Below are 27,217 nucleotides of genomic sequence, written 5' to 3'. Positions count from 1 at the left end.
TTGCCCCTGGCCTTGGCAATGCAGATGGACCCCAGCCTGTGTCTCTACCCTCTGGGAATGGTGACTTCCGGATGGGATTTTGCCATGGCCATCCTCCCTCACCCTAAATCCCCAGGACAGCGCTGGGCTGGGAAACCACCTTTGTGCCGGGCACCCGTGTTCAAGCCGCACTCAGAGGGGGTCCCCACAGCCTAACATGCTTTTAGGGGCATGAGTCCTTGAACTTTCTGCCCCATGAATTTGGAAACGTTTAGGTGCCAAGCCCTGTTCTAGATACTAAAGATACACTTTGAGCAAAACTGACAAACGAAGGCGCTGCGGGCACCGGGGGTCCAGTCTGTAGATCGCAGCAAACCAGGACGGCGACGCGCGTGGGGAAGGCTGCTAAATGCTGCTAAGAGAACTACTCAGGGTAGGGGGATTAAAATGCTACAACAAACCGTTGCAGGGTGCAGGGTCAGGGCAAAGGCGACGGAGCTGTTTGAGGTCGGCTGGTCGGGGATCCCCACTGGGGTCTCCGCGCCCCCCAGCCCGCCCCCTCTAGCGCGGGCTGGTTCTCGGCCCGGGGCGGTCTCCCCACCTGCAGCTCCCGCATCTGCCCTTCTCCTCCCGCGGCGGATCGGCGGTTCTGGTCGGTCCCCGCCAGGTGAGTGCACCTGCTCCGGACCTCGGGCGTCCCGGCGCGCGGCAGGAGGCGCTCGGGTGCCTGGCGCGGTGGCCCTCCCTGGGGAGTGGTCCCTGGCCGGCGCGTGACTCCGCCCCGGCCCGCCCCCGCTCTCCGCCGCGCGGCGCACCGCAGACGCGCACCCGATCTTCGGCGGAGCCCATGGAGCCGGCAGGGAGCCGCGGGGCCCAGGCGCTGCTGGGCGAGTTGGAGGCGCGGGTCCAGGACGTGGTGCGGGCGAGCTCCTGGTGGGAGCGCCACGGCGTGGACTGCGCCATCCTCGCGCTCAGCCTCCTCGCCGTGCCGGCCGGTGAGGGGCGCGGGGCCGGGGTGACCCGGGGCGCAATGCGGGGCTGCGGGGGAGGCTGACCCGGCCGGTTCCGCCGCAGTGGCCAGCGCGGGAGCAGACTGGGGCGCTCGGGAGGGGAAGGTCCCGGGATGTAGGGACGCGTTCCAAACCCGAAAGACTGGGTTGGGAGCTTCGTGCCCTCTGTCCCCAGAGGAGAGGGGAATTGGAGGTTGGAAGGAGGGCGAGGGCGGTCAAGGGGAAAGTTGAGAGGAGTCCGGGGAGGGCTGGGGAGAGGGGAGGGCAAGAGAGAAGATGTCCCATGGCCAGGGGGTGGCAGAAGGGGTGGGAGTTTCTGCTGGTCCTCTCCTGGTCTGGAACCCCCAGCATCTCCGGGGTCTCCATCACCACTTGGCTGCAGCACAGGAGGGAAATCCAGCAAAACCAAGGCTCTCTGCCAGCCACCTTGGCAAGCCAATGGGACTCTACTTCATCCCCAATCCTATAGAGACAGCCAACCCAGCCCCCTCAGGCCTTAGTGGAATCTGTTCAGCAGCCCCAGGTTTGGACCCACTTGGGCCTGGGCTCCCAGGGGTGAGAGCTGACGTGTGTGGACCCAGATCCCCAGGAGCCGGAGGAAGACCCTGCCCCCCAACCCCCACCACACAGGGTTCCTGTGCCTGCGCTGTGACAATGTCTTGGTCTTTGCCGTCGGCATCACCATCCTGGGCGTGTGCCACTACACACTCACCGTCAAAGGCAGCCACCTGGCCACTCACGGTGCCCTCACCGAGTCCAAACGCTGGAGCAAGATCTGGGCGCTTTTCTTTGTGGAGGTGAGGTGGCTACTGGTATTTTGTGGGCAACGTCATTGTTCTGTGCCAGCAGGCAGGTGTGTACAGCAGGGTGCGGGTGGGTGGGCAGCTGCAGCTGTAGCCAAGTGTGCAGTGTGCACTGCAGTGTGTCTCTCTGTGTGTGTACTTCCCCTGGTGGGCACAGAAGGGCAGAAAAGTATAGGAGTATATAGGAGTGTCTACCAAGGGCAGTGCAGCCCGGGGATGCCCAGGCGTCTGCAACACTGGTCCAGGTAAAGGCTCCAACACCCCCCTCCTACCAGGACGCCTGTGGCTGGCAGGTCCAGGCAGGGCATCCTGGTTTTGCAGTTGAGGTTTAAAATGTGAACAGCAGGCAGAGGGGGTGGGACACAGGGGCCTGGGTGACAGTGTCCAAGGTCTGGGCCTTGCCGCTCTGATGCTATCCTGAGAGCCCCCCGCTCTCCCAGGTCTGCTCCAGGAGGAGCGTCCTCTCTCCTAACCCCTGCCACTAGCTGTCCCCTGTCCCACCCCTCGAACCCCTCTGCCTCTGCCTCGTCACCTGTGGGCAAGAGCAGGAAGGCAAGGGGTCTGGCCAGGCTGCCCTTCTTGCCATTTCCTCTGCTGACCTTGCCCCCTCCTTCCCACCAGCGGGCCCCCATCTGGCCACCAGGGCCCTCGTGAACAACTATGAAGCCAGCACCAGAACTAGTCCTTTTCTGGCAGGAACTGGTTACCATCACCAATGAACTCAGTTAACTCTCCATAAGGCCAGTCATTTTCTGAAGATTGTGCTACATCAATTGAGCGGGAGGAAACCTTTTCCACCTGACCCTCTCTATCTCCATCCCCTCCCAGAGACACACATTTCTAAAGTGCTCAAGGCAAAAGGAGCCAAGGAGCCAAAGAGTTCCTGATCCTTGGGGTCAATTTCAAGAAACTTCCCTGCCCAGGGATCCCTGCCCGACCCCCAGCATGGGCCGGACCCAGGAGTCTGGCTCAGATGTCCCACCGAGTTTGTAAACCACCGAGAGAGGGGGGGAGAAACTGGCCTTGGCTGTTTACCTGGGCGGTGACGCTGGGACCCAAGGAGTAGGAGCAGCTCTGGAAGATTCAGAGCTGGACAGAGTGCCAGGAGCTGGGGGTGGCTGAGGGTGAGCAGGGGTTTTGAATTCCGAGCTGTCTGGCCAGCGGGGCATTTGGTGGTGCAGGGCTGACCTAGCAGATCTCAGACTTTGGTGGGGAGCAGAATGAGCTGGAGGCCCAGGCTTGTGGAAGCAGGAGGAGGCCTGGGCTATTGCATTTGTACCGTGTTCCAGGTGAAGCTGATGCCTTCCAAAGTCTGAGCTCCTCTGCCCTAGACTGTCTGGGGAGCAGACGAGCTATCGTGTGCCCTGGAAGGCAGGGAGCCAAGGCTGCCTTCTCGGAGAAGCTTCCCCCTGCTCCCAGCTGGAGGGCTGCACCCGAAGCCCAGCCCGTGAGCTGCCCTGGGGCCCACACTGCCTTGTCCCCAGGACCCCTCAGCAGCAGCTCGTCTGTGCTTCATCTCTTTAGCTCCTGGCACAGGGCCGAGCTCTTGGTAGATCGTCAGTATTTGTTGATGATGACGCTGCAGGTGGCTTGGGGACAAGGTCCTGGAGGCCTGTGATCCCTGGTGTGGCTGGGGTCAGGGAGGAGGGGGCCGGAGAGGGAAGGGGCTGTGACATCGGGCCAGCGTGTGACAGGTTAAAAGCATTTGTCACTAGCACTCCCTAACTGGTGGTGTGCCCTCCCACTTTTCCGTCCCACAGGGTGTGGCTCTCTGGCGACACTCTGGGGAGGGACTTGATCCGGCTCACCCGGCCGGCATCGGTGGGACACGTGGTGTCGACAGGGACCCAGGTGCTGGTCTCGTGTGCCGGGCAGTTGGGCTCATGGTCAAAGGCACAGCCTTGGGGGCCGCACGCCCCAGCTGGAATCCCCACCCCACTGGCTGCCCCACCTTGGGTTTCCCCAACTAGTGAACAGCGATGATGATATTCGCCCCCTCATGAAGCCACCAGGGGGGTTGAAGGAGAGGACAAGCTCTTCCGCGGGAAGAGGCAGCAGCTCCAAGGAAAGGAGTCGCAGCTGCATCATTGTTGTTGTTGGATTGTTGTTTTGTTATTGTGTTTGTTAACCAAAAGGCTGATGTGGTTATGCAAAACCCTCCAGGGTGTGTGTGTGTGTGTGTGTGTGTGTGTGTTGGATGCCCTCCAGGGTGTGTGTGTGTGTGTGTGTGTGTGTGTGTGTGTGTGTGTGTTGGATGCCCTGGCCCGGTCCCACCCGCCTTGTTGTTTGCTTGGTACTGAGGACGAGCTCTCACCTCCTGACCTCAGGGGCTGCCCTGGGACCCTTCTAGATCCCTGACTCTCTCTCCCCCACGCCACCTTGTCTTCTCTCTTCAATCCTTCTCTTGTTGGGTGCCCGTGCTTTTCCCCAAACCTGGCCCTCACTCCAGAATAATCTAGTCCTGGCCACGGAGGTTCCTGTTGGATTTTGCAAATTCCGCAGCTCCGGGTGTCAGCTGAGCATCGTGGGCTTTCCTGGGGGCCCAGGTGTGCCAGGTTTGTCTTGGGGTCTGCCTGCCAGGGGAGGGGCCTCACCCTCCCAGACCCTAGAGGATGAAGGGGGTGGGAGCTGCCACCGAAGGGCCTGTGTTTTCTCTCCTAAAGCTTCTGAAATCCACACGCCTCCTTTGGAACACCCATTCCTGGTCTGCAGAAAATTCCATTCTTCCTAGTAACATCCCGGTGACTTTCTGTTCCGCCCACTGACCGTGCCTTCCCCCGTGACAGCAGCCTCCCTTCCCGCCCTGGGTCGTGTGCTTGGCACTACCAGTGAAGGGCACCACCCTCGGGTGGCCTCTCTGTCAGCCGAGGCTCCTCCCTGGCCATGGGAGGGTGGGGGACAGGCTGGGGAGGTCAGGGCACCATGGGTTAAGTCCTGAAGCTTGGGAAGGATTTGCTCCAGAGAACAGACGGCTCCTGGACTCTTACACATGTCCCTCGCTCACTCACCATCCAGAATGTTCCCTGGGTGGGAGGGAACGGGCTGAGCCGGTGGCTTAGCTCTTTGTTCTGGCTCTGCTTCAACCCCTCCCGTAGTCTGCTTTGTGCTCTGGGGGCAGAGCTGCACACGGTCCTGTTCTGCCTCGGTGAGGGTGTCACCCAGGGGACCCAGGCACCTCCCCTCAGGCCCCGCGTGGGGGCAGCAACAGAGCCGAGAACCTCCAGCCCGTCGTGACCCTCTTTCTCTTCCCACATGAGCTCCGCGCAGCCACTAGCCTTTCAGCCAATTCCCTGATAACTTCTCTCCACGTGACCCCACCTAGACCCCAAGGTTGGTTTAAGTTCAACCAGGATTTTTTTTTTTTAATTTATTTAGAGGGCAAACACAGATCCGCAGTACAAAATGTGCTTTAAAACAAACAACTTTTTATTTTTGAAATAATTATAGATTCCCAGGATGTTGCAAAATAATACAGCGAGCTCTGTCTACCTTTGCCCAAGATTCCCCTAGGGAGAAACTAGGAAACTTGACACTGGTGCAACGTGTGTGTGCACGTGTGCACCCTTTTCTCCCATGTGTAGGTTCCCCAGATGTCCTTTAAAGAAGCCCTCCCCACCTAGCTTTGGTGAGACAGCCTCAAGGATCAGCCTGATCCTCCGGGAAGGGGATCTCACGGCAATTCCTGCTCAATTCCTGCTCTCGTGGGTCTCTAAAGGCGGGCTCCCAGGGGTGGGCTCCCTTGTGGGCTGGCAGGCCCCCCTCGGAGGCAAAGGAGAGGCTGGGGAGCCTGGAGCAGGACTGAATCCTGAATCCTGAGACCTGGTGCCAGATCCTGCGCAACACACGCGACATTTCGAAGTTATCCTAGCTAATGTATATTGAACGCCGATGGTGTACCTCACCGTGTTATCTTGTTTCCCAGTCACAGCCTCCCTATGGGGGCGATGCTGGTGGTCCCCCCATTTGGTAGATGAGGCACTGATTGGGGAGGCTGTGCAGTGGGAACGTGCCGCGGGGATCGAAATCCACGTGGTCTGGGACTCAGGCACATAGAGAGTGTGGCAGGTAGTGTGTTCCAGGGCACGAACCAGGGGGTGGGGATGAGGGTGGGGTAGCATGGCGGGGACACTGGACCATGTCTGGAGATGCTTTTGGTTGTCATTATTGGGGGAGAGGGGCAGGGGGCTGCCCCGGCTTCTAGTGAGTAGAGGCCAGGGATGCTTCTAAACATCCTACAATGCATAGCACAGCCCCACTTCGCAGCATTATCATGCCCAACTTGTCAATCATGCAGAGGGTGAGAAAGCCTGGGAGGAAATTTTCCAGAAGAGATGCCGCTAATGTTGGCCAAAAAGCAGGAAGGGGTTTGAGATGGAGCAGAGGTTCGGACAAAGGCCTGGCGATGGGGAACGGCACAGGCCCACAGATATCTGGGGTTGCCAGACTCTAAAGGGGTCCCTGGAGGAGGAGCTGGGACTTTGTCCTATGGCCAAAGGGAGTTGCCCAAGTTGATAAGTAATTTTTTAATTTATTTAAAATAATTTAAGTATAATTTAAATTGTAATTATAAATTTAAATATAATTGTAATTTAAAATAATTTTTAATTTATTTGAATAGGTACTAGGTTTACATAATTCATAATTCAGACATCTTCTTCCTGCTGCCATCCCTTGGCTGTCTTAGTCTCCTCTTGGGAGGTGATGGAAGTTCCCAGTTTCTTTCATGCCCTTCTCTAGTATTTTTCTCTTTTGTTTTATTTTCATTAAACAAACTAACAAACAAACAAACAAGAAAACCAGTAGCTCACAGGATTATAAACCAGGGAGGGACCTGGTCAAAATTTAGTTTTAAGTAAGTCACAAGACCAGGCAGGGTGACCGGCGGGGCGATGCTGGTGTAGACCAGCATGGTGGTGAGGATGGAGTGGCAAGGATGGGGGCAGGACCTGGGGGCGGGCCAGGAGCAGAAGGGGTCGTGGGGAGCCACCAGGTCTCCGGCTAGGGGTAGGGGCGCAATGGGGCCACCCTGAGATGGGCTCTGAAGAGTGGGCACGGACAGGCTGAAAACAAGGGCTCGTGGGACTTCCCAGAGGCAGCACCCTTGGGCTGGAAAGACATTGGGCTGGAGTCGGCCCAGCTGGCGTTTCTCCCTGCAGACCCTCTCTCACCGACTCCAGGGCCCGAGCAGCCCCTTCTCTGCTGGCCTCAGAGCCGTGGGGGCTTTGGGAGCTCCAGGGACCTCAGTGATTGGGTTGCCAGATAAAATCCTGGCTGCCCGGTTAAATTGGAATTTCAGAAAAACCAGGAATGCATGCACCATTTGGGATACACTTACATGCAAAAGTTTTTGGTTGTTTATTTGACATTCCTATTTAACTGGGGGTCCTATATTGTTTACTTGCAACCCTAGTCGGTGAGAATATAAGTCCCTGACTGTGAGAGCATGCCCCTGGGCCTGGCAGGACCTGTTTGCAAATAGTCATGCTTTAGCCAGCTCTAGGACGGGGGAGGGCAAATGGTGCAGGTTGCAGCAAGAGCTGCTTGTGCACCTTGTCTTGTGGGGAGCGGGCTTGGCGTGGCCGGCACGGCCCCAGCTATCTCAGCAGCACGTGGTCGTTTCCCACTGCCCATGAGGGAGCCCGGAGACTGCTGCGGGGAGCTCCTTCTCAATGGAAGTGGGAAATCCGGTGTTAGAGAAATACTGCACCCCTGTTCTAATTCATTTAAAAAGGCTGATCATGCACAGACCTTGGAGGTGTGGGCTGAGTCATGAATCACGCGCAACACACCTCCTTGCTGGTGGCCCGGTCTGCCTCCCGCCCCTGGGGATCTGGGCTCACGGCTGGAACCCGACTGAGAGTCGCCAGCCCCCAGGCCCCTTCTGACCCCATTCTTAAGATGCTCAGTCTGGGTCAGGCTCCAGGTCCTTTCTGGCATTGCTGCTCAAAGGTGTGCGAGGTGAGGGGCTGGTGCCAGAAGATAATCAACTTTGTCACAATACAGACTGTTTAGTTCAGCTGACATTTCTTGATGAAAGAATTGGTGCAGAAGTGTGTGGAAGGAGCAGTTACATACAGTTGCTTTTTCCAGTTACATGGGACAAAAATGTGCTTCAAAAAAACCTCATCGGGCAAGGGCAGGCTAGCCTCCTGCCCACCGAGCATGCCAGCTGAACTCTGAGGATGCCCCAGCAGATGCCAGCTGTGCCCCTCTCTTGTGCCCACAGCCAAAGGCTTCAGGCCCACGGGACAGCAGGTGCTCCCTGCTGCCCACCTGGAGAGATGCCACATCACCTGCTGCCCTCTGCCAGGTGACAGAAGCAGAGAGCACACCCCATGCCTCGTGGGTTGCATCATCGGAGAGCAAAGTGCCTCGTCCCAGTTTTGTGGACTCCCAGGAAACGCTGCCTTGGAGGGGCCCGTGCCGTCATTTTGGTCTGACACGTCTTCTCGCGTCTTTCGTGGAACTGCAGTGGTTGATGCCGTCACCTGTGCACCCCCAGTGTCCTTTAGGCTACATTTCTGCTTGAATTTGGTTGCAAGGGAGAATGTCTGCAGACAGAACATGGGGGCAGTAGCATTCCTTAGCTCTTTTCTTCCGGCTTCGCCTCTGTCCCTGGACCGCAAGCCCGGACGTGGGTTCCATGGGCCCTGTCTCAGCCTTCGGCTGCTCTTGGCTGGCATCTGGGTGGGGGCTTCAGACCTGGCTCTGCCACTGAGCTGCTGCGCGACCTGGGGCCTCTGTCTGTCTCAGTTTCTGCTTCTGTAAACTGTAAATAATAACACCACACACCCCTCTGTTTGGAAGATGCACGAAGTCACGAATAACAAGTGCATAATGCTGGGCCTGGTAGGTAGTGAGCACTCTGCAAAGGGTGCCCTGCCGTCCTGGCATGGCTCGCTGTAGCCGGCACTGGGAAGCTCCTTGCATTCTCCTGGAAACAAGCAGAAAATCCAATAAAATTAACAAAATCTGGCCTGGATAAACCATTGGAAGTAGGTCTTGCTGCATGTTCCTTTGCATATATCTGCAAAAGGAACACCTTCGCACCTGTTTGCCTTCCGAATGACTGCTCTCCGTGGAGTCCGAGCCAGCCACTGCTCCTGTCCCTGCCTGGGAGGAGCTTGCTCTCACCCCCACGCGCGACAGGCTGTGCGGGAGTCGCCTCCCTTAGCCCCCAGCCCACTCCTGCACCCCACCCCTTGCCGCTGAGAGCAAAGGACGGTGGTGACAGTGCAGATAAACACAAATAAACGGGGCAAACGCCAGGAGCGTCACCTGCTGTTGCGGCCCATTAGGGCCTTGCCAGTCCAGAGGCCAAAGAAGACACTTTCTTTCTGATTTTTTGTACTGATACATGCACTTTTATTCAGGGCTTATCAACAGGGTGAGAAGTCGTGGAGAGATCACGTTGGCTGTCTTAGGCCAGGCAGGCATCGCATTTGCAGGGAAGTTGACCATGCACTTAAGCTAGCTGGTCAAGTGGGTTATAAGGGTTAAAGCAAAGACATTCCTGAGGGTGGGAGAGCATAGACGCGGGAACAGGGTCCTGTGACATGGCGGTGATGCAGGAAGGAGAGGAGAATTATAGGATGGGGCTTAGTAGATAACCACAAGAGTGATAGCACTTGGGAGCCAGGAAGCAGGTAGACCAGATTAACATTTGAGGGTGGGAGGTCTGGGGTACATTCACATCTTGCTCTTTTATGAGACCAAGAGTTTCTCACCTCCTGCTTACTTCCCATTTCAGGTTTTAAAGTTATATTTTAAGGTTAATTTACCCTTTCTCTTGACTGGCTTACAAAAATGATAAGTTAAACATTAGCTGCCTAGGTGACGCAGATGCTGTGCGCCAAGGTCTGCAGGTGTGTGCTGTTCAGGCCAGGGGCTGCCACACCTGTGGAGCGCTGAACCCCAGTGAGAGCCCTGCATGGGCCCGCAGAGTCGCCTGGGTGGCCCGGGGCCGAGTGGCAGGGCGGGGGTCTGGCCTCCCGCCCCCATACGCTTTGCAAAGCTGTGGCACCCTGTGGTCCCCGATCCCTGACAGTTGGCAGTCAAGGCTCAGTGGCTGGGGTGTGGGGCGGGACGGCCCTGCAGTGTGGGGTGGGGGCACAGTGTGTGTGTGTGTGTGTGTGGGGTGGCCTCGAGGCTCCCACAGGTCCTGCTGGCTGTGCGAGGAGCTGTACCCTCTGTCCCCTCCTCTAGGTATGCACGGCCTTCCCTGCAGAATATGCCAACTACGGACATGTCAAGATGCACCACGGCTACACCAATGTGGTGGGGATGGGGGACTCGAGCACGTGGAGGCTGCCCTGCCTCAACCGCTTCATCTACATGTTCCTGGCTCCGCTCCTCATCCCCAACATCACCCCCTTGGTGGCTCTTGGTGAGTACGGCGGGGCCTGGGCTGGGGGGGGCCTGCAATGACCCTGGCCTCGGAGCCCGAGGGAAAACCCGACCGAGACTTTCTGCAACAGTCAGGTGGGGTGCAGAGATCTCGGACTCAGGGACCCATCTGGCTCTGCCACTTTCTGGCTGGTGACCGCAGGCAGGTGACTTCACCTCTCTGAGCCTCAGGTTCCTTACCTGTTCCTCAAGGCTGCTGTGAAAGCCCAGTGAGGTATAGATGTCAGCGCGTTTTGTAGATGCCTTGTGTGACACCGCATGCTGTAATTTTTAATATCACAGAGGCTGGATCACGCGGTGTCAGGGGCTGTGGGGCAGCCAGCCCAGGCTCCGAATCCCAGGCCATCCCGTCCTCCCTGTGTGGCCTCGGTCAAGTTGCTTCAAGTCTCCGTTGCCTCATCTGTAAGATGAGTTGACCTACTTTTTGAGGTAGTTGTGTGGATTAATGGAGAGCTCCTAGATCACTGTCTTCATTGGGCCACCCGAGAGCCAGCCTGGGATGGAGGAACCCTGCCCGTGTCAGCTTCCTCACCTGACTTCTTGACCCCCCTGGCAGAGCGGCTGAGAAACCTGGAGCTCAGGACAGCTCTGCGGACACTTGGCCTGGTGTCCCTGGGCCTGTACTCCCACTACTGGCTGCTCCGGAACGTGTCAGGCTTCAAGAGCCCCAGCTCGGCCCTGGGCTGCATGCTTGTCACCCGCTCCCTGCTGGCCCACCCTTACTTGCATGTCAACATCTTCCAGGTGAGGCCTCCCCCATCCCAGGGGTCAGAGGAGCTGTCTCCAGGGTGCCTCACCGGGCTGGACTCTGGGTTCCAGGGAGAGAGACCATCTGAGGAAGCGTCTCCCCCATCTTCCCTCTGGGGGGCCCAGCTTGGGTTATCACGGAAAAGTTTGGTTACTCAAGGATTTGCTTCTCTGAGGCACCAGTTGTCACGCTGCCATTCACACGTGGCTCAGAGACTGAGGCCAGCACAGGACACTGCATTCAGTGTGGGGGGGACGCAGGTGATAAGGCTGTAGCCCCTGCCCAAGTGGAGAGAAGTAAGGGCCTCCACTGAGGCCGGGCTAGGGGCCAGGAGGTGGGCAGAGGAAGGAGCTGGGGAGAGGGGAGGCCTTCACCGGAGGCCGGGGGCTCAGCATTCGGTGCCATATCCTTTCCACGGGGATGCCTTCCTGCCTCCCAGACCAGAGAAGGCCCCTTTAGCACACCCTGTGCTTTACCATCCCTGTACTGACCACCATGGCCATTAACTACTCAATCCCATACCTGGGTCCCGTCCACCTGTCCTGCTAGAAGGTAAGTTCTTCGTTCACTAAGGACAGAGCTTGGCAGAGGAGGCACTTATATAAACTTGCTGAACCAAAAAACACAGGCAGATGCATAAACCTGGTCTTCAACAATGAGTAGGGTGTTTTTTTTTTTTTTTGATATCTTTTTTTAAAATTCAGTTTTATTGAGATATATTCACGTCATACAGTCATCCGTGGTGTATAATCAACTGTTCACAGCACCTTCATATAGTTGTGCATTCATCAACCCAATCTATTTTTTGAACATTTTCCTTATACCAGAAAAAGTAAAAATAATAATAAAAAATTAAAGTAAAAAAGAACACCTGAATCATCCCCCCCCACCCTATTTTTCATTTAGTTTTTGTCCCCACTTTTCTACTCACCCATCCATACACTGGATAAAGGGAGAGTGTGATCCACAAGGCTTTCACGATCACCCTGTCATCCCTTGGAAGCTACATTGTTATACAATCGTCTTTAGGAGTCATGGCTGCTGGGTTGGAGTTTGACAGTTTCAGGTATTTACTTCTTGCTATTCCAATGCATTAAAACCTAAAAGGGGTCATCTATATAGTGCATAAGAATGTCCACCAGAGTGACCTCTCGACTCCATTTGGAATCGATGAATAGGGTTTTGATGGGTTTATAGAGGAGGGAAGGGTCACTCCAGGCCAAGGCAAAGGCACAGTGATGTGAGAGTGCGGGCAGCCCTCCAAGGGCATTAGAGTGCCCCGGGGCCCGAAGGGCGCCCAGACCAAGCCCCTCAGTGTACAGAAAGGGGTGGGCGAGGCCCAGGGATGGGTGGGAGTCAGTGTAGGGCACAGACAGGGGCGGCACCGGATCCGGCCAGGAACCCCAGCCTCTGCACGCCTCCCCGGGGACTGCTGGAGCCTGGGGTGATGGGGACAGAAGAGTCCACTGGGTCCTGAGTGCCGGGTGAGGAAGCCCAGGGCAGGGCTGCTGCCTGCCCTGCAGGAGAGGGCGGTGTGCAGGCCTGCCCGGCCCAGCCCCTGAGCGTGGCACGTACATCTGTTGCAGCACATCGGGCTGCCCATGTTCTCCCAGGACAGGAAGCCCCGGCGGATCCACATGATGAGCCTTGGGGTGCTGAACCTGCCCCGGCTGCCGGTGCTGGACTGGGCATTCGGCCACTCCATCATCAGCTGCCACGTGGAGCACCACCTGTTCCCCAGGCTCTCCGACAACATGTGCCTGAAGGTAGCGGGGCCAGGCGGGGGGGCTGGGATGAGGGGGTTGTGCAAGGGCAGAGGGGGTCACCTCCACGGTTCACCAGAACCCTGAGTCCCCAGCTGGCCTGGTCAGGGATCACCCGAGGGCGGCTGGGAGACAAGCGGCAGTGTGGGTTTCAGACCAGACACCTGGGTTACTTACTGGCAGTGTGACTGCAGATACGGTACCTGAGCTTCTTTGAGCCTCAGTTTCCTCTTCTGTAAAATGGGAACAAACAGTGCTTAAATGGACAGGTTTTAAAGATGGAATGAAGAAATGTATCTGAAATGTTTAGCACACATGCGTGCTGGGTAAAGGGGAGCAATGGTTTTTATCCCCCTATGCCTAGAACTTTCCATGCAGACCTGAGGTCCTGGGGGAGGATTGGGGGAGGAGGCCCCTTCGCTTGCCTTCCAGGACCGGGGAGGCAGGAATCTTCCAGCACTTTAGCCCCTGGGCTCCTCCGGACTATTGTGGACCAAGGCAAATAGGAGCTGAGGCAGGGAAGCAAGAGGGCCCCCGTGGGAACAGGTTCCCTGCTGGCAGTCCCCCCCACCCCTGCCCCTCGCCTTCTGTCCCTACCGCCTGGCCCCCTCTTCTCTCAGGTAAAGCCTGTGGTGTCCCAGTTCCTCGAAGAGAACCGGCTGCCATACAACGAGGACTCCTACCTGTCTCGCTTCCGGATGTTTCTGAGTCGCTATGAGGATTTCATGGTGAAGGCCCCCCCAATCACTGAGCTTGTGGGGCTGCAATGAGGTGGGGGGCAGGAACAGTCGCCCCTGCTCCCCCTCCCTGGCCCAACCCTGGCTCTCCCACTTCTGCTGGAAATCCCTGGGGCCAGGAGGGGTGACTCGGTTGCTGGAGGGAAACTGGGAGGTGGGGGCATTGGGTGAGCCATGAGGCGGGGGAGCTCACGCATAAGACCCTGGGGTTGCCTGCCCTGCTTGCTTTTCTGGGTTTCAAGGAGAAATGAAGGTGGCTGTGTGCTCTGGTCAGCTTGGACCTTAGCCAACTTCATCTCAGGACTAGCCTCTGGAGGGTTAAGGGATGGTGACAGGGGCTGGGGAGAGGCGCTGTGAGGGGGCAACCAGGAGAAGGGGGGGGCCCTGAGAGGGAAGGGTCAGCCCCCTTGGGTAGGCCACCCTGGGGCCCGGAGAGCCCATGCTTGGAGGGCCACTGCTTCTCCCAGGGCCCACAGGGGGAGGTCACTTTGGGCAGACTTTCCTAGGTTTTCAACCAGAGAAGCTTGAGCAAGAGAATGGCTCAGCAGTTCCCAAGGTCCAGGGCATCACTGAGATAAAAGTTTGTGTGTTTCGTGGAGAGACCACTCCAGGGTCAATTTCCTCAGGGGCAGAGTTGGGAAAGAGCATGCCTTTGGCCATGCAAAAAAAATCTGTTTTGTTCCGTTAGGTTTAGAAGGAGTAAATCTGGAAGACTTATTAATTGGGAGAGAGAGGAATTCCTGGGAGGGTAGCTGAGGCTGGAAGGGGGTGTGGGAATAGGGGCTGGAGGACAGACAGCTCAGAGAGGACAGATGGGAGGAGAAGGACGGTGGGGTGCAGACGGGAGAGCTTGAAGTCAGGGACCGGGCTTGGCTGTGAGAGAAAGGCTTGCCACAGTAGGTGATTAGCCTGGGAGTGAGATGGGGACATGAGGAAACCAGAACTGATGTTGCCAGAGGGAGACGCTGAGGAGCTGGGGGACTCCATCAAGATTCAGCCCAGCGAGGGCAGCCTCGAGAGCGGGTTGGGGGCTCCCCTGGCCGGGAGGCTGGACTGAGGAGCTGCAAGGCAAGGGCCCAGCTGGACGCCAAGGAAGGGGCAAGGAAGGAGGGGAGGCCTAAGACAGGAGGCCAGAGCACTTAGTTTCAAACAGGGTTTCTCGACCTCGGCACTACAGATTTTGAGCAGGATAATTCTTTTTTGGGAGGGCTGTCCTGTGCATTGTAGGATGTTTAGCAGCATCCTCGCCCTCCACCCACCAGATGCCAGATGTCCAAACTGTGACAATCAAAAATGTCTGTAGACATTGCCAAATGTCCCCTGGTGTGTATGCGTGTATGTGTGTGCGTGTGCAAAACTGCCCCGTTAGCACCATTGGTTTCAAACATGCAAGTCATGTTCTGAGTGCACAATTGCCTTGCTTTTCAGTTAAGTCCTGGGATGGGGTGAGGGAGTGTGCTGGCCATTTGCCGAATGCCAGCAAATGTGGGCCCCTGGGATGGGTGGAGGAACCAGGTGGCAGGTGAAGGGATTCTTTAAGCCCTGTGCTTTTGGAGAACCCATCTCTGGTGTGGCCTTAGGTAGCTCTCCTGGGTACTTGCCATTTGCCCCTTCAGATCCATTCTCTCCTCCTCACCACCCTGCCTCCCTTTACCAAAGGCCACAGCTCCTGCCAGGCGCCCTCTGCTACAGCCACAGCTCTCACTTGTTCCATAACTGCCCCCTCCTTCCGTTCCTTCAGGGCCTGGGGTGGTTGTGGTTCCAGCCGTTGTTAGCCTGAGAGTGTGTCACCGTCCCTTACTGGTTTCCCTTAACCCTGCTCACACTTCTGTAAAAAGTTCATTCTTTAAACTCTCTTCAGTCACCCCTTTTGAACGTGCCATCTGTTTTCCTCTGGGAGGCTGACTGATAGAGCAGAGTTTTGGATGCAGGCAGCCTTCTTGGATCTAGGTAGGCCTGGCAGCCTCCCCAGCTGACTGCTTTGCTATAAGTTACTGCTGCTCTTTTGAAAGGCATTAGCAGCTGAGACGTGGCCTCAAGGTCTGGGAGAGCAATTAATCAAACTGCTAATTCTCCATATGAAAAATGCACTGTCAGACAAGGCCCCGGTTGCTTAGTCTTGGCTAATGATTGAAACCAAGCTAATACACAACCAATGACTCACTGTTACTCATCTGGTGTGAGTGGGGAGTGGGCAGCAGCTGGAGGCCCTAGTGCCAGACCTGGCTGCATGTTTCACGCCCCAGGAACAAGTCATTCAATCGCTTTGGGGCTCAATTTTCTGTGATTCTGAGGATGGAGGCTGGGAATGCATGGGGTTTGAGAGGTGAGGGGAGCTGACCGGAGTGCCCTTTTAGCACTCTGCAGGGAGCTTAGGTCTAATTTATAGAGGCATGGAAGGTGATAATGATGAGGGTGAGGAGAGCGAATGTTTATTCAGCACTTATTTTTACTGAAACTATGTAATCTCTTAATCTTTACAACAAGCTGGAACTGTTTGTCCCACATGTTCTAGATGGTGAAAATAAAGTTTGGAGAGATTCCGTTTCTCAGTGTCATATAGCTAATGGTGGATATGGTGGAAGAGGGATTCCAACCTAGTGTGTCTGACTTCAAAATCCACGTTCTTAACCCCCAGGTATCTGGCCTCTGGGTAGGGAGCCCTGCATGGCTTTCCAGGGTGTCTGATCCTCAATCTCCATTTCGTCTTCCTATGTGAAAGGCCAATCAATGACTTGATCATTAAGGAAAACTCTGTACGAACATCCATCATCTGGGGATATAAGAGTGAATGCCATTCAGCCCCAACACTTGTGGAGGAGTTGGCAAACATTTTTGGCAAAGAATCTGAAAGTAAATATTTTAGGTTTGGTGGATCATATTGTCTGTGGCACAACTATGCAACTCTGCTGTTATACCCCCAAGTTAGACAGTCATAGCAACCAGAGACAATTTGTTAAAGAAATAAGCAGGGCTGTGTTCCAACAAAACTTTTAGAAATCAGAAGTACTTACTTCTCTCCGTAGGAGGGAGTGGGAATGACAAGAGGGGGCACAAGGCTGGGTCCTGGGATGCTGACCATGCTCTATTCCTGGATTTGGATGGTGGCTACATAGTTACACCTTGCAATAATCCATCAAGCTGTACCCTTATGACTTTCTATATTATTATACTTCAATAAAAAGATCATTAAAAATTGACAAGGCAGTTTGACAAGTAATGATGAGAGTCGGGGTGTTGTGGGGACAATGAGGGCCCCTAACCCAGTGACCCAGTTTGGGGGGGGAGGGGTCAGAAGGGTTCCCCAAGGAAGTAACGTTTGGCAAGAGGGCTCTTGGGAAAAAGGAAGTGGCATTAGGTCTATGGATGCAGACGTGACCGCAGATCCTGTATTTAAAATTTTGTTTACCATGGATATTTTGCATTAACTTTTATTTAAAATATTACACTAAAATATTATTTATCTTTATTAGTGAGTGTTTTGGCGTCCCTTAACTCCTGGTCGTGGGGGGTGGGTTGAGAGCCTAGCTCTGTCCTCAATACTTTGGGCTCAATACTCTGTCCTCAATACTTTTTTCCCCTCCCCTCTGGATTGTTCGCCTATATATTGGGGGAAGGGGTATGTGAGGCGGGACAAGAAGATCTCCATGTTCCCCATGGCCCGACTTGGGCGGCCTCCTCCAGGGGTGACGAGCAGTGAGGGTCGCGCGGGGAGCAGCTTTTCCACATTTCCGGATTCCGGGACTACTACCCAACGGGTGGGGAGGCGCGCCTCGAACTGGACTCGTGATTGGCTGGGATGAAACCAGGCCCCGGCAGGAGGATAGGCTAGCAAAGAGAGCGGAGCTTTACGTCATCAGCAAGCGACGGGAGCCTCCCAAGAGAGGAGAGGCTAAGTCAAATAAGCCCCTTTCTAATTGCTTCCCTCCGTCAGGAGGGCTTGAAACAGCGATGGGGATTCGCGCTCCTCCAACTCTAATTGGAGGGAGGGTGAAGATGGGGGAGAAATTTATTAGGTTACCTACGACCCGGAAGTCCTGAGGGGCGTGGCTTCGCCGGTCGGGGGTGGGTCCGAGGGCGGGTTTCTCTTTGGAGGGCGGGATTCTGTAGGAGGCGAAGGTGGAGCCGCAACTCTGCGCTTTCCCGGCGCGAGGGAGGCGGGGTTTGGGACGGGGCCGCACGTGGGGCGGGGGCGGGGCCGGAGCTGGCGCGGAGCAGTCCCCGGGATCAGAGCCGCTCGCGGGTGGCGGTCCCGAGCCATGGCTCTGCGCTGCGGGCGCTGGTGGCGCCGGCCGGCGTGGTCTCGGACCCGGCCGCCTCCCGCCCGGAGTCCCCTGAGTAGGAGCCGGGCGCTTCCGGGGCTGGATGGGAGCGCAGGAGGCCTGCGAGCTCCGGGTAGGGGTCGGAGCGGAGCTGGGGCAGGGCTGGAGAGCAGCGACAGGGGGGACCGAGGGCGAGACGAGGGGTCTGCTCCTGAAGGCGAGATGGGGGGTGATGGGGACAGACGAGTGTCCGTGCGGGCTAATGTGAGGTTTCTAGTGTGAGACGGGGTCCACGAAGGGGAGAAGGGGAGACAGTGAGGCCCATGGGTGTGAGTCCCAGTGATTGGGTGACATGGAGGTCTGGGGGGCGAGAGGGAAGTCTCAGGTGAGACAGGGGTTAAAAGAAGTAGGATGGGGGCAATGTGGGGCAAGCCACGAGGTGAGTTAGGGTGATGTGGGGTCCATTGGGAGGATGTGAAATTCTGGTTGGTGGACAGGGACCGCCATAAGAAAAGGGATGAAGTAATCTAGGGCAGCTTCAGCGATGATGGGGGCTGTCTGGTAGGCCATAGGCGGGCAGCCTGTGGTGAGTTCGTGGGTGAGGTGCGGGACTCTGGATGAAGACACAGCCCTGGGAAGTTCAGATGAATTAAGGGACCCTGCAAAGGCCAAAGGTGGGGGGCGGGCAGTGGCAGGAGGGTTTAAACGAGGTGAAGCTTGAGAAGTTCCAACTTCTGGTGAACACTGAAGTTGGTCTGGGATTGGGGAGGGCATGTTGAGCTGACCTGTGCCTCCCCACCCCCAGGCTTCTGCCGGCTGTTCTCCACACAGGAACTGACCCCACAGATCTGTGTGGTGGGCAGTGGCCCTGCTGGCTTCTACACAGCCCAACACCTGCTAAAGGTAAGCCCTTCCTTCTGACTCACTTGTTGCTCTAGCCTAAGGGTAAGCCCTCCTCGCTTCGGATTTTAAGAGTGCCCCTGAGCCCCTGGTGGGAAGGGGCTTCAGCCCATCTAGGCTGGACCCTTCCCACTGATTCCCTGTCTACCTCTGGGGCTAACCACAATAGGTCTTCGGCTGCAGGAGAAGCATGCTTGCCCATGGGCAGTGGTCAGGGGTGGGCAGTTGGGTGGTCAGCTGTGCCTTCTTGGCCAAGTGCTCCGGGGAGCTTATGCAGACCTGCAGGATGGCTTTGTTCTGCCCTCTTCTTCCCTTTGTGCCCATCATCCTGCATCTCAAGGCTACCCACTCTTCTCAGGGCTTTCTGTAACTTAGCCCCGCTCCATGCTCCCCTCACCAAGGGCTCCAGCCCTGACAGTGCCATTTTGTTCTTTTAACCTATTTCCTGCCCCTCCCCACCACGCACACATACACAACATGAAGGCCAGGGTCTTGAGGCTTGCAGGATTGGCCTTGGCAGGCAGGGTTCCAAGGCTGTTGTTATCCTTGAAACTGTGCGTCAGATCTCGGGGGTGGGGGAGGCAGGGGGAGGGAGGGAGAGCCTCAAGAGGGAAGAGGAGACCCAGGCTGACCGAGACAGGAGACAGTGGTCCTGCTTTGGCCTGTCCCTGGAGAGACAGAAGAAAGGATTAATTACATCCATACCCCCCCCCCCACACACACGTACTTGAAAGCACACTATCCCAGTTTGCTCAGGCTTGAGGGGTCTCCCAGGATACAGGGCTTTTAGTGCTACAACTGGGAGAGTTCTGGGATGAGTTGGTCACCCTCTTGAAAACTGGCTTAAGCACGCCCCCTAAGCAACGCAGATGGAAGAGCTAATTATGATGCTGTGAGCAGAATGAGCTGGGGTAGGTGGAGTCGATCAGAAACTGCTTCCAAAGAAGAGGCATTTGAGCTGCATGAGAAAGGTCAAGGGCTTTGGAGAGGGCTTCCCGGTGAGAGGAGTCATCCTGGGAATGCAAGGCCACGGACAAACTGCCATAGGGACAGAGGGTGGGGGGACTGGCTGGGCTCCGGGACTAAGCCCAGCAAGCCCACGGGGGCTGGGGTGGTCCAGGAGGGCTTCATGTAAGGGGCGCTGTATTAACAGAATCTGAAATTTTGGGAGGAGGAAGAGTGGGTCTTGCAGGTAGTGTTCTCTGTGTCCCCAGGGGGAACAGAGGCTCTGGCTGCCCTCAGCCGGCAGATCCTGTCACCTGCTTTCCTTGTGAGAGGTGCTGGAGGGATGGACAGACATCAGTTACAGCTGGCCCTTGTCCACTGGGAGCTCCCAAGTACCTGGCCATGTCCCCAAGGTGGAAATGGACAGGACTGGCATTTACAGCTGTTCAGGCACTGTCCGTAGGCCTCTCGTTGGGTCCTCAGAACCTGACAAGCAGGTGTCATGACTCTAGCTTCACACATTAGGACACTGAAGCTGAGTGAGTCCCCCTCCCACCATCGAGCAGAAAGGTGCTGGGATTTGAGTGCAGGCAGTCTGATGGCAGAGCTCTGCTCTTTTGCACCAGGTTAGACCATTCATTCATTCAGGAATCGTTTACTGGACCCTGACATGTCACAGGCACAGGCTCGGCACTGGGGACACATGGACAAGAGGACAGATATGGTCCTGGTGCTCCAGGACATGACAATCTGATGGTGGTGGTGGTGGGGCAGGTAGCTAAATAACGAGGTATTTGAGGGCTCTGACGGTGTGAGCAAGGAGCTGCGGGGATGCAGAGAGGGGCCCCTAACCCAGCCTGGAGTGGGCAGGCGGGGCCTCTTCATTCCAGAGGAAGAGACCTCCAAATTGCAGTCTGAAGGGCGACGTCAAGGTCAGGGGGGTAGAACGGTGGGTGTGTTCCAGGCACAGGGACCTGCATGGCAAAGGCCTGGAGGAGGAAGAGAGCAGCCCCCTGGGGAAAGAGCAACTTCCAAAAGGTGGTCATGTGCAGGGAGTGGTGGAGAGGTGAGAGCTGATGCTGAGTAGGTTGGCGGGGCCCACATCCTGGGGGCTTGGAAGCCTGGAAGCTCAGGCAGGTTTCTTGGTGCTGGCATAGGCCCCCTCGGGGTCAAAATCCCCTGGGGGCCCTTTTTAAAATGCAGATTTCTGGGCCTGGCTCAGACCTGTGTCAGACTGCAGATGAGGCCTGGGAATCAGCAGTTTTAAACAAACACCCCATGGGATTCTGGTGCCCACTTCTGGTAGCTGAAGGATTTTAGGCTGGGGAATAACGGGACCCATGTTTTATTTGGGATGCTCCCTTTGCCTGTGGGGAGCAGTGGAGGAGGGTGGGGTGGGGCAGGGCCGCCGGGGCGGCAGTGGGTAAGGAGGAGGGAGGGGGAGGATGTGGGATTGATGGGACGAGGTAGAGGGGAGTCAGGGAGGAGGCCCCGGTTCTGGCTTGGGCTCCAGGTGGATGGGGTGGAAGGGAACCCAGGAGCAGAAGGGAAGAGGTTTGGGGGGAGGAGGAATTGACTTTAGTCTGATGGGTTCAAGGCATCTGGGGTGTAAGAGAGAGGAATGTCGTCAGCAGCTCATGGGAGGTCATGGGAGGGAGTGGATGACCCCCCCCTCCCAGGGAGCATGTAGGGGGACTGGGGCGGGGGGGACCCAGATTGGAAGAACCTCAGGGAATGTCCTTGCTTGGGGTGAGCAGAGGAAAGTGGCCTGAGAAGGAAGAGTCTGAGGGATGGGAGGGATTGCAAAAGCTAGGGAGGAGGAAAGAGGCGGCCTTGGAGAGAGCAGTGTGACCAGACTGATGGGTCCATAGCAGAAAGAATGGAGATGAAGATGGGGGTGTGTGTGGGGGGGTCGGATTGCATAAGGAACCTTGTCCCGTGGGCAGCGGGGATAAAAGTAATAGTAACGGCAGCAGCTGGTGTTCAGGGACCCTACAGTGGGTCCCTAAGTAAATGCTTGAGGCCTTACTTCCGTGCTGGAAGGAACGTAGAGGGAATGTTCCCTGTGCACAGAGCCGGTTCGTGGTGGAACTGGGATCGGAGCTCACGGCTGTTTGACTCCAAAGCCAGTGCTCCCCATGAGTGCAGCACAGGTGGGGTTTGAGGGAGCCGATGTGGGCAGCCACGTGCAGCCTGGCCTGGGGTGGGGGGTCAGAAGGCATGGGGGTGGGGGCAGTGGTGGAGCCTGGACCTGGGCGCAGACATGGAGTGGAAGGAGGAAGGGATAGGGATAAGGGCCAGGAGGTGAGTGTGAGCTTTGTCGGGGGCTAGGGCAGCTGGAGGGCAGGAGCCTCATTTGGCTTGAGTCCCATCGAATTGGGAGCTCTTAGTTACAGCCCAGCTTAGGGTGGGGTGGGGCGGCCCAACTGCTTTACTCTGAATATGGAGTCCCTCAAATCGTGACCTCGCAGATGCTTCTGAGCAACCCCAAGAAGGAGGTGCTGTCTGCCCCAGTCTGTCGAGGAGGAGACTGAGACCACTGGGATCCTGGGACTTGGCAGGGTCACGTGTGGCTGCTGGGTGGAAGAGCCAGGCCAAGCCTGTCTGCCCGACCCCCAACCCTAGGCCCTCCCCGAGGTCCCTGGAGGTGCCCCAGAGGGCAATCACTGATGGAAGATTTCTAGGGCAGAACTAGGTCAGGTGGGGTCACACCTGACCCAGGTGGCAGAGAAGCTCCTCTCATACAACTCCAATGGAGGGGAAGCTATGGCCTTCCTTAGTTGGCCATATTTCTCACAATCTTGATGGGCTGGCAGTCCTTCTTGAGGTCTCACCACAGTCCCCTCTTGCTGCTTGTGCTGCCATCCCCTTTGTTGAGCTATCTGTGCAGATGGGGGGTCGAGGGGCTCTCTTTCTCCTTGCGGAGGGTCGAAGCCCGGCCTGTGTCCTCAGCCCATGCCCAGGTCTGAACTGAGCTCTCCTGCTGGGACCAGGGGAGGGAGGGACCCCGTGGAGCCCAGGCTCTCCCTCGACCACGCCCGCTGCCGCCCTCTGCCCCCAGCACCACCCCCGGGCCCGCGTGGACATCTACGAGAAGCAGCTCGTGCCTTTCGGCCTGGTGCGCTTTGGGGTGGCGCCCGACCACCCTGAGGTGAAGGTGGGTCTCTGGGCATGGGGGGTGGAGTCTGGGGAGTCTGGCCAAGATGAGGGGAGAAGGGAGGCTCCCTGGCAGGATGGAATGACCCCAGCCCTCTGGGTGTCACTGGTTCTGTCCCTTGGGACATTGCAGAGTGAGGGTGGCAGAAGCGTGGTCCCTGAGCTGCCCCACCCTCTAACTTCTCCCACCCGGGGAGGGCCAGCAGAATGTCATCAACACCTTCACCCAGACGGCTCGCTCTGACCGCTGTGCCTTCTGGGGCAACGTGGTGGTGGGCAGGGACGTGTCGGTGCCAGAGCTGCGGGAGGCCTACCATGCCGTGGTGCTGGTGAGCGTGGAGGGTGCCTGGCCGTGGGGGCGGTGGAGGAGGCGTGGTGCCTGGAGGTGGGGATGGGAGGCAGTGGGGTGAGGCCCAGACCCCGCCGGGTGTGGGTCAGGATGGGAGCTTCGGAGGAGGAGCTGGAAAGCGGCCGACTGGGAGCCTGGGGGGCTCCCTGGCCCCTACCCGCAGGTGCTGAGGGCTCGGGGCCTTGGGCCTTGGCTCTCTCCTCAGAGCTATGGGGCAGAGGACCATCAGGCCCTGGAAATCCCCGGGGAGGAGCTGTCTGGTGTGTTTTCGGCTCGGGCCTTTGTGGGCTGGTACAATGGGCTTCCTGAGAACCAGGAGGTGAGTACGGGGAGCTCTCCGGCTGCCTCTTCCTTCCCCAGCTCGGGGAAGAGGGAGCCACCACCCAGGCCCAGGAGGTGCCCAGAGACGTGGGGCTGACTGAGTGGGGAGGGGCCAACCACAGGGGCCTCTAGGAAGAGGTGGGGCCAGATGGGGGAAGGAGGGACCAGAGTCAAGGCTCAAGTGGGGTGGACTTGGCGAGTGTGGGGGAACCTCACAGCATGGCCAGGGTCTGGAGGCACCTGGAAACTGCTATTAGCTGGAGCCAAGACTAGGGGGACCCTATCAAGGTCTTTCCCCTCCAGCTGGCGCCAGACCTGAGCTGTGACACGGCCGTGATTCTGGGGCAGGGGAATGTGGCTCTGGATGTGGCCCGGATCCTGCTGACCCCGCCTGAGCACCTGGAGGTGAGAGGGGGCCAGAGGATTGGAGGCAGGGTCATCCCGAGGAGAGGGCCTCACCCCTTCAAGCTGAGCTTACTGCCTCTCTTTCCCCATTGTGCCTGGAGAGGCCTTCTGAAAGGCAGCCCTGAGAGCTTCATCTCACACCATCTTCCCCTTCACTTCCTGCCTTTCACCTTCATAGCCTTTATTTTCCTCTTCAGTATGCCACAGGACCTTTGCACACGCCAGTCCCCCTGCTTGGAACCTTGTCCCATTTCACCTGCCCTAGCCAGTTAACCTGTATTTATCTTTTAGTTCTTAGTTCTGTTCCTCCAGGAAGCCTTCCAGGACCTCCTTGAATAGGTCTGTTTCCCCTGTAACGCCCTCGTAAACTTGCCTCCTTCTGTTTTATAGTACGTGTTGCCACTGTGGTTTTACACTCATTAGAGAGTGTTTGTTGAGTGTCTGTCTCCCCACCAGATCACACACTCCTTGAGGGCCGGCACCGTGGCCCCCTCCCTCCAGCCCCTCGAATGGGCCTGGCGCACTCAGTAAACACTTGCACGCAAACACGGTGGCCTCGTTTGCTCTTTCTTGGAGCCGTTTGCAGAATTGCTGGCGGTGCTCCATCTGACCACCGCGGGGAGCAGTGGTGCCACAGGGCGGCCAGCCTTTCCGGGCTCAGGGTAGGGATGTGACCCGATGAAAAGTCCTGTTCCTGCGGTCATTGTCTGCAGACTTCAAAGCCCTCCTTTTGTGCCAGAAAACAGACATCACGGAGGCCGCCCTGGGGGCGCTGAGGCAGAGTCGAGTGAAGACAGTGTGGATCGTGGGCCGGCGAGGACCCCTGCAAGTGGCCTTCACCATTAAGGTGCTGAGGCCAGAGGGGGAGGATCTCCTGTGGGGAGCAGGCCAGGAAGGACCCCTGGGAGTGGCTGCTACCTGGCCATCCATGGTGGTGTGTAGTGGTGGTGGTGGCTCCCACCTGGGCAGGACTCAAGGGTGGGCTTTGGGGTGGTCGGTGCTCCAGACTTGATCCCCCCGCATCCCGCCCACCCCCCAGGAGCTTCGGGAGATGATTCAGTTGCCAGGAACCCAGTCCATTTTGGACCCTGCAGATTTCTTGGGCCTCCAGGACAGAATCAAGGGTGAGGGCCCCTGTTCTAACTTTCGGCTTCCCAGGGAGGGGATGGGCACCTAGACCAGAGAGGGCTTGGAGGAGGGCATGGTGGGAGAGGGTGGTGACCCAGAATGCTCTGAGACGCTCTGTGCTGCCGACAGAGGCCCCCCGCCCGAGGAGGCGGCTGACAGAACTGCTGCTTCGAACAGCCACAGAGAAGCCAGGCGTGGAGGGGGCTGCCTGCCAGGCAGTGGCCTCCCGTTCCTGGGGTCTCCGCTTCTTCCGAAGCCCCCAGCAGGTGCTGCCCTCCCCAGACGGACAGCGGGCAGCGGGCATCCGCCTGGCAGTCACCAGGCTGGAGGTGAGCTGCATGTTACCCAGAGACATACCACCCTGTCCAGGCCTCCCCCACCCCAGCCTGGTGTTGCCCATCCTCTCACCAACAGGGTGCCGGTGAGGCCACCAAGGCTGTGACCACGGGAGACACAGAGGACCTCCCATGTGGGCTGGTGCTGAGCAGCATTGGGTATAAGAGCCGCCCCATCGACCCCAGCCTGCCCTTTGACCTTACACTTGGTGTCATCCCCAATATGGAGGGCCGGGTTGTGGATATCCCAGGTGAGAGTGCACGAGACTTGGCACTGAGTTATGGTGGGGAGCCAGAAGGCTGTTATCTCCTGGGGCTGTTCATTCATTCATTCATTCATTCATCCAGTGACATGCACTGAGACGTTGCTCTGAGTCGGGGCTTACCCCACCCTCCTCTCAGCCCCAGGGGAAGTTCCCAGTCTAGAGAGATGGTCACTAAGTCATTCAACAAAATTTACTGAGGCTGGCTTTGGGTGAGGCCCTGTGCTCAGTGCTGGGATTGGAGATGAATAAGGCAGCCTCAGGGCCTCAGGGAGCTCCCAGTCTGATTACATCACCTACATACCTATCTGTCATTGGCGCATTCGGCAAATGTTTACTGAGCGTCTTCTCGAGCTGGAGAGGGACAAGACCCAGCTCCCACCCTCTGGGAGCTTGCACAGGAACACCATGGTGTAAGGGGCATGGGTGTGGTAAAAACAGAAGAATCCGAGCTGCTGGGCTAGTGGCCACGGAGGGCCCAGCTGCCGGGAGGATTTGGGGTGGATGTGTGCGCACCCACTGGTGTGCATATTGGAATGCTAGCTTGCCAGGCGGTGTGTCCTTACCCCTTTGCTACCCCCTCTCAGGCCTCTATTGTAGTGGCTGGGTGAAGCAGGGACCCACGGGCGTCATTGCCACCACCATGAACGACAGCTTCCTCACCGGCCAGGCGCTGCTGCAGGACCTTCAGGCGGGGCTGCTGCCCTCCGGGCCCAGGCCTGGCTACGCGGCCATCGAGGCTCTGCTCAGCGGCCGAGGTCTGCGCCCTGATGCTGCGGCCCTGGGAGGTCGGGTGGGGGGAGAGGAGTGGGTGCCCCTGGACCTTTCCACCCCTTGGGAGGGGTGCCCTGCACTGGGAGTAGAGGAGGAGGTGGAGGCGGTGACTCATCTCCCCTCCTCCTCAGGGGTCCGGCCGGTCTCCTTCTCGGACTGGGAGAAGCTGGATGCCGAGGAGGTGTCCCGGGGCCGGGGTGCGGGGAAGCCCCGGGAGAAGCTGGTGGATCCTCAGGAGATGCTGCGGCTGCTGGGGTCCGGTGCCTAAATCTCAGCCTCTGGCGGCGAAGGGGAGGGGTGCCACGCAAGGGAGAGGGGCCAGGGCAGCCAGCAGCTGCAGCGCCTGCCCGCCTGGTGTGGCAGCTTGCCTGCATCCCTTTTCCAGGGGACTCTCAGAACTTCCTCCTGTGAGAAGGTTGCCCTGCCAGCGTGATTACCGTAGTTAGGGATGGGGGGGGTGCAGACGGACCTTGCTCCCCTTCCCCCTTTCTCCTGCTGGACGGTGGGGAGGTCACCAGGAGGGAATAGGCTAGAAATAAACAGCTGCCACCAAAGGCCATGGGTGATGTGTGACTTCTTTGGGGGCTGGGGGTCACCTTCCGGCTGCAGCTCCCCTCTGATCGCCAGGTGGCGCTGCGGAGCCTGCTCTGTGCTCAGGGTCCTCCTGGGGGCCTGAGGGGGTTTGGCAGCCAGGCCTGGCACGCACCCACCCTGTCTGGGCTTGGCCCTGCTGCTGCCCCCCGACCCCCTTCAGGCCACGCTGCAGGCATCCGGGCCGGGCCCCTAACCTGCCTGCTCTGCTGGTCCCCAGCAAGTAGAGAAAAAGTGGCAGGGAGTGGACAGGACAGCAGCTTGCCCCATTCCCCCCTCCGTGGCCCAGAGGATGGCCCGGATGCTCCCCTCTGTCCACTCAGTGCTTCTCCTCCGGGTGGG

The 27,217-nt window shown here is 57.7% G+C and overlaps 2 protein-coding genes across 7 annotated transcripts; both read left to right on the top strand.

Annotated features, from left to right (window-relative positions):
- The first annotated feature begins 798 nt into the window (after positions 1 to 798).
- Positions 799 to 16,651, top strand: FADS6 (fatty acid desaturase 6). The gene is made up of 6 exons (XM_037810122.1): positions 799 to 974; positions 1,620 to 1,786; positions 9,998 to 10,178; positions 10,755 to 10,942; positions 12,533 to 12,712; positions 13,330 to 16,651. Exons 1-6 carry the CDS (start codon positions 827 to 829, stop codon positions 13,477 to 13,479), a joined length of 1,014 nt encoding a protein of 337 aa, XP_037666050.1. The 5' UTR covers positions 799 to 826; the 3' UTR covers positions 13,480 to 16,651.
- Positions 16,652 to 17,632: 981 nt separating this feature from the next.
- FDXR (ferredoxin reductase) lies at positions 17,633 to 26,838 on the top strand. Of its 6 annotated transcripts, none has more exons than XM_037808872.1 (12): positions 17,633 to 17,784; positions 18,514 to 18,611; positions 22,615 to 22,710; positions 22,916 to 23,038; positions 23,264 to 23,377; positions 23,683 to 23,784; positions 24,524 to 24,631; positions 24,824 to 24,908; positions 25,042 to 25,241; positions 25,327 to 25,498; positions 26,181 to 26,268; positions 26,416 to 26,838. In XM_037808872.1, the coding sequence occupies exons 1-12, from the start codon at positions 17,706 to 17,708 to the stop codon at positions 26,693 to 26,695; spliced, it is 1,545 nt and encodes a 514-aa protein (XP_037664800.1). In that variant the 5' UTR covers positions 17,633 to 17,705; the 3' UTR covers positions 26,696 to 26,838. The 6 variants fall into 6 exon arrangements, with proteins under 6 accessions (XP_037664800.1, XP_037664798.1, XP_037664799.1 ...); XM_037808870.1 differs by having other exon boundaries at positions 17,633 to 17,841; positions 22,615 to 22,704; XM_037808871.1 differs by having other exon boundaries at positions 17,633 to 17,841; positions 25,090 to 25,241.
- Positions 26,839 to 27,217: the final 379 nt, after the last annotated feature.

Source organism: Choloepus didactylus, chromosome 18 (assembly GCF_015220235.1).
Source record: "Choloepus didactylus isolate mChoDid1 chromosome 18, mChoDid1.pri, whole genome shotgun sequence".
Lineage (NCBI taxonomy): Eukaryota > Metazoa > Chordata > Mammalia > Pilosa > Megalonychidae > Choloepus > Choloepus didactylus.
This window is presented reverse-complemented; position numbering and strand designations above follow the sequence as displayed.

Coding starts and splice junctions, on each gene's coding strand:
- FADS6 (XM_037810122.1), top strand. CDS start 827: ATGGAGCCGGCAGGGAGCCGCGGGGCCCAGGCGCTGCTGGGCGAGTTG. Junction 1,787..9,997: donor GGGCGCTTTTCTTTGTGGAG/GTGAGGTGGCTA, acceptor CCCCTCCTCTAG/GTATGCACGGCCTTCCCTGC. Junction 10,943..12,532: donor TGCATGTCAACATCTTCCAG/GTGAGGCCTCCC, acceptor CATCTGTTGCAG/CACATCGGGCTGCCCATGTT.
- FDXR (XM_037808869.1), top strand. CDS start 17,706: ATGGCTCTGCGCTGCGGGCGCTGGTGGCGCCGGCCGGCGTGGTCTCGG. Junction 22,711..22,915: donor CCGACCACCCTGAGGTGAAG/GTGGGTCTCTGG, acceptor GAGGGCCAGCAG/AATGTCATCAACACCTTCAC. Junction 23,785..24,523: donor CCCCGCCTGAGCACCTGGAG/GTGAGAGGGGGC, acceptor CTTTTGTGCCAG/AAAACAGACATCACGGAGGC.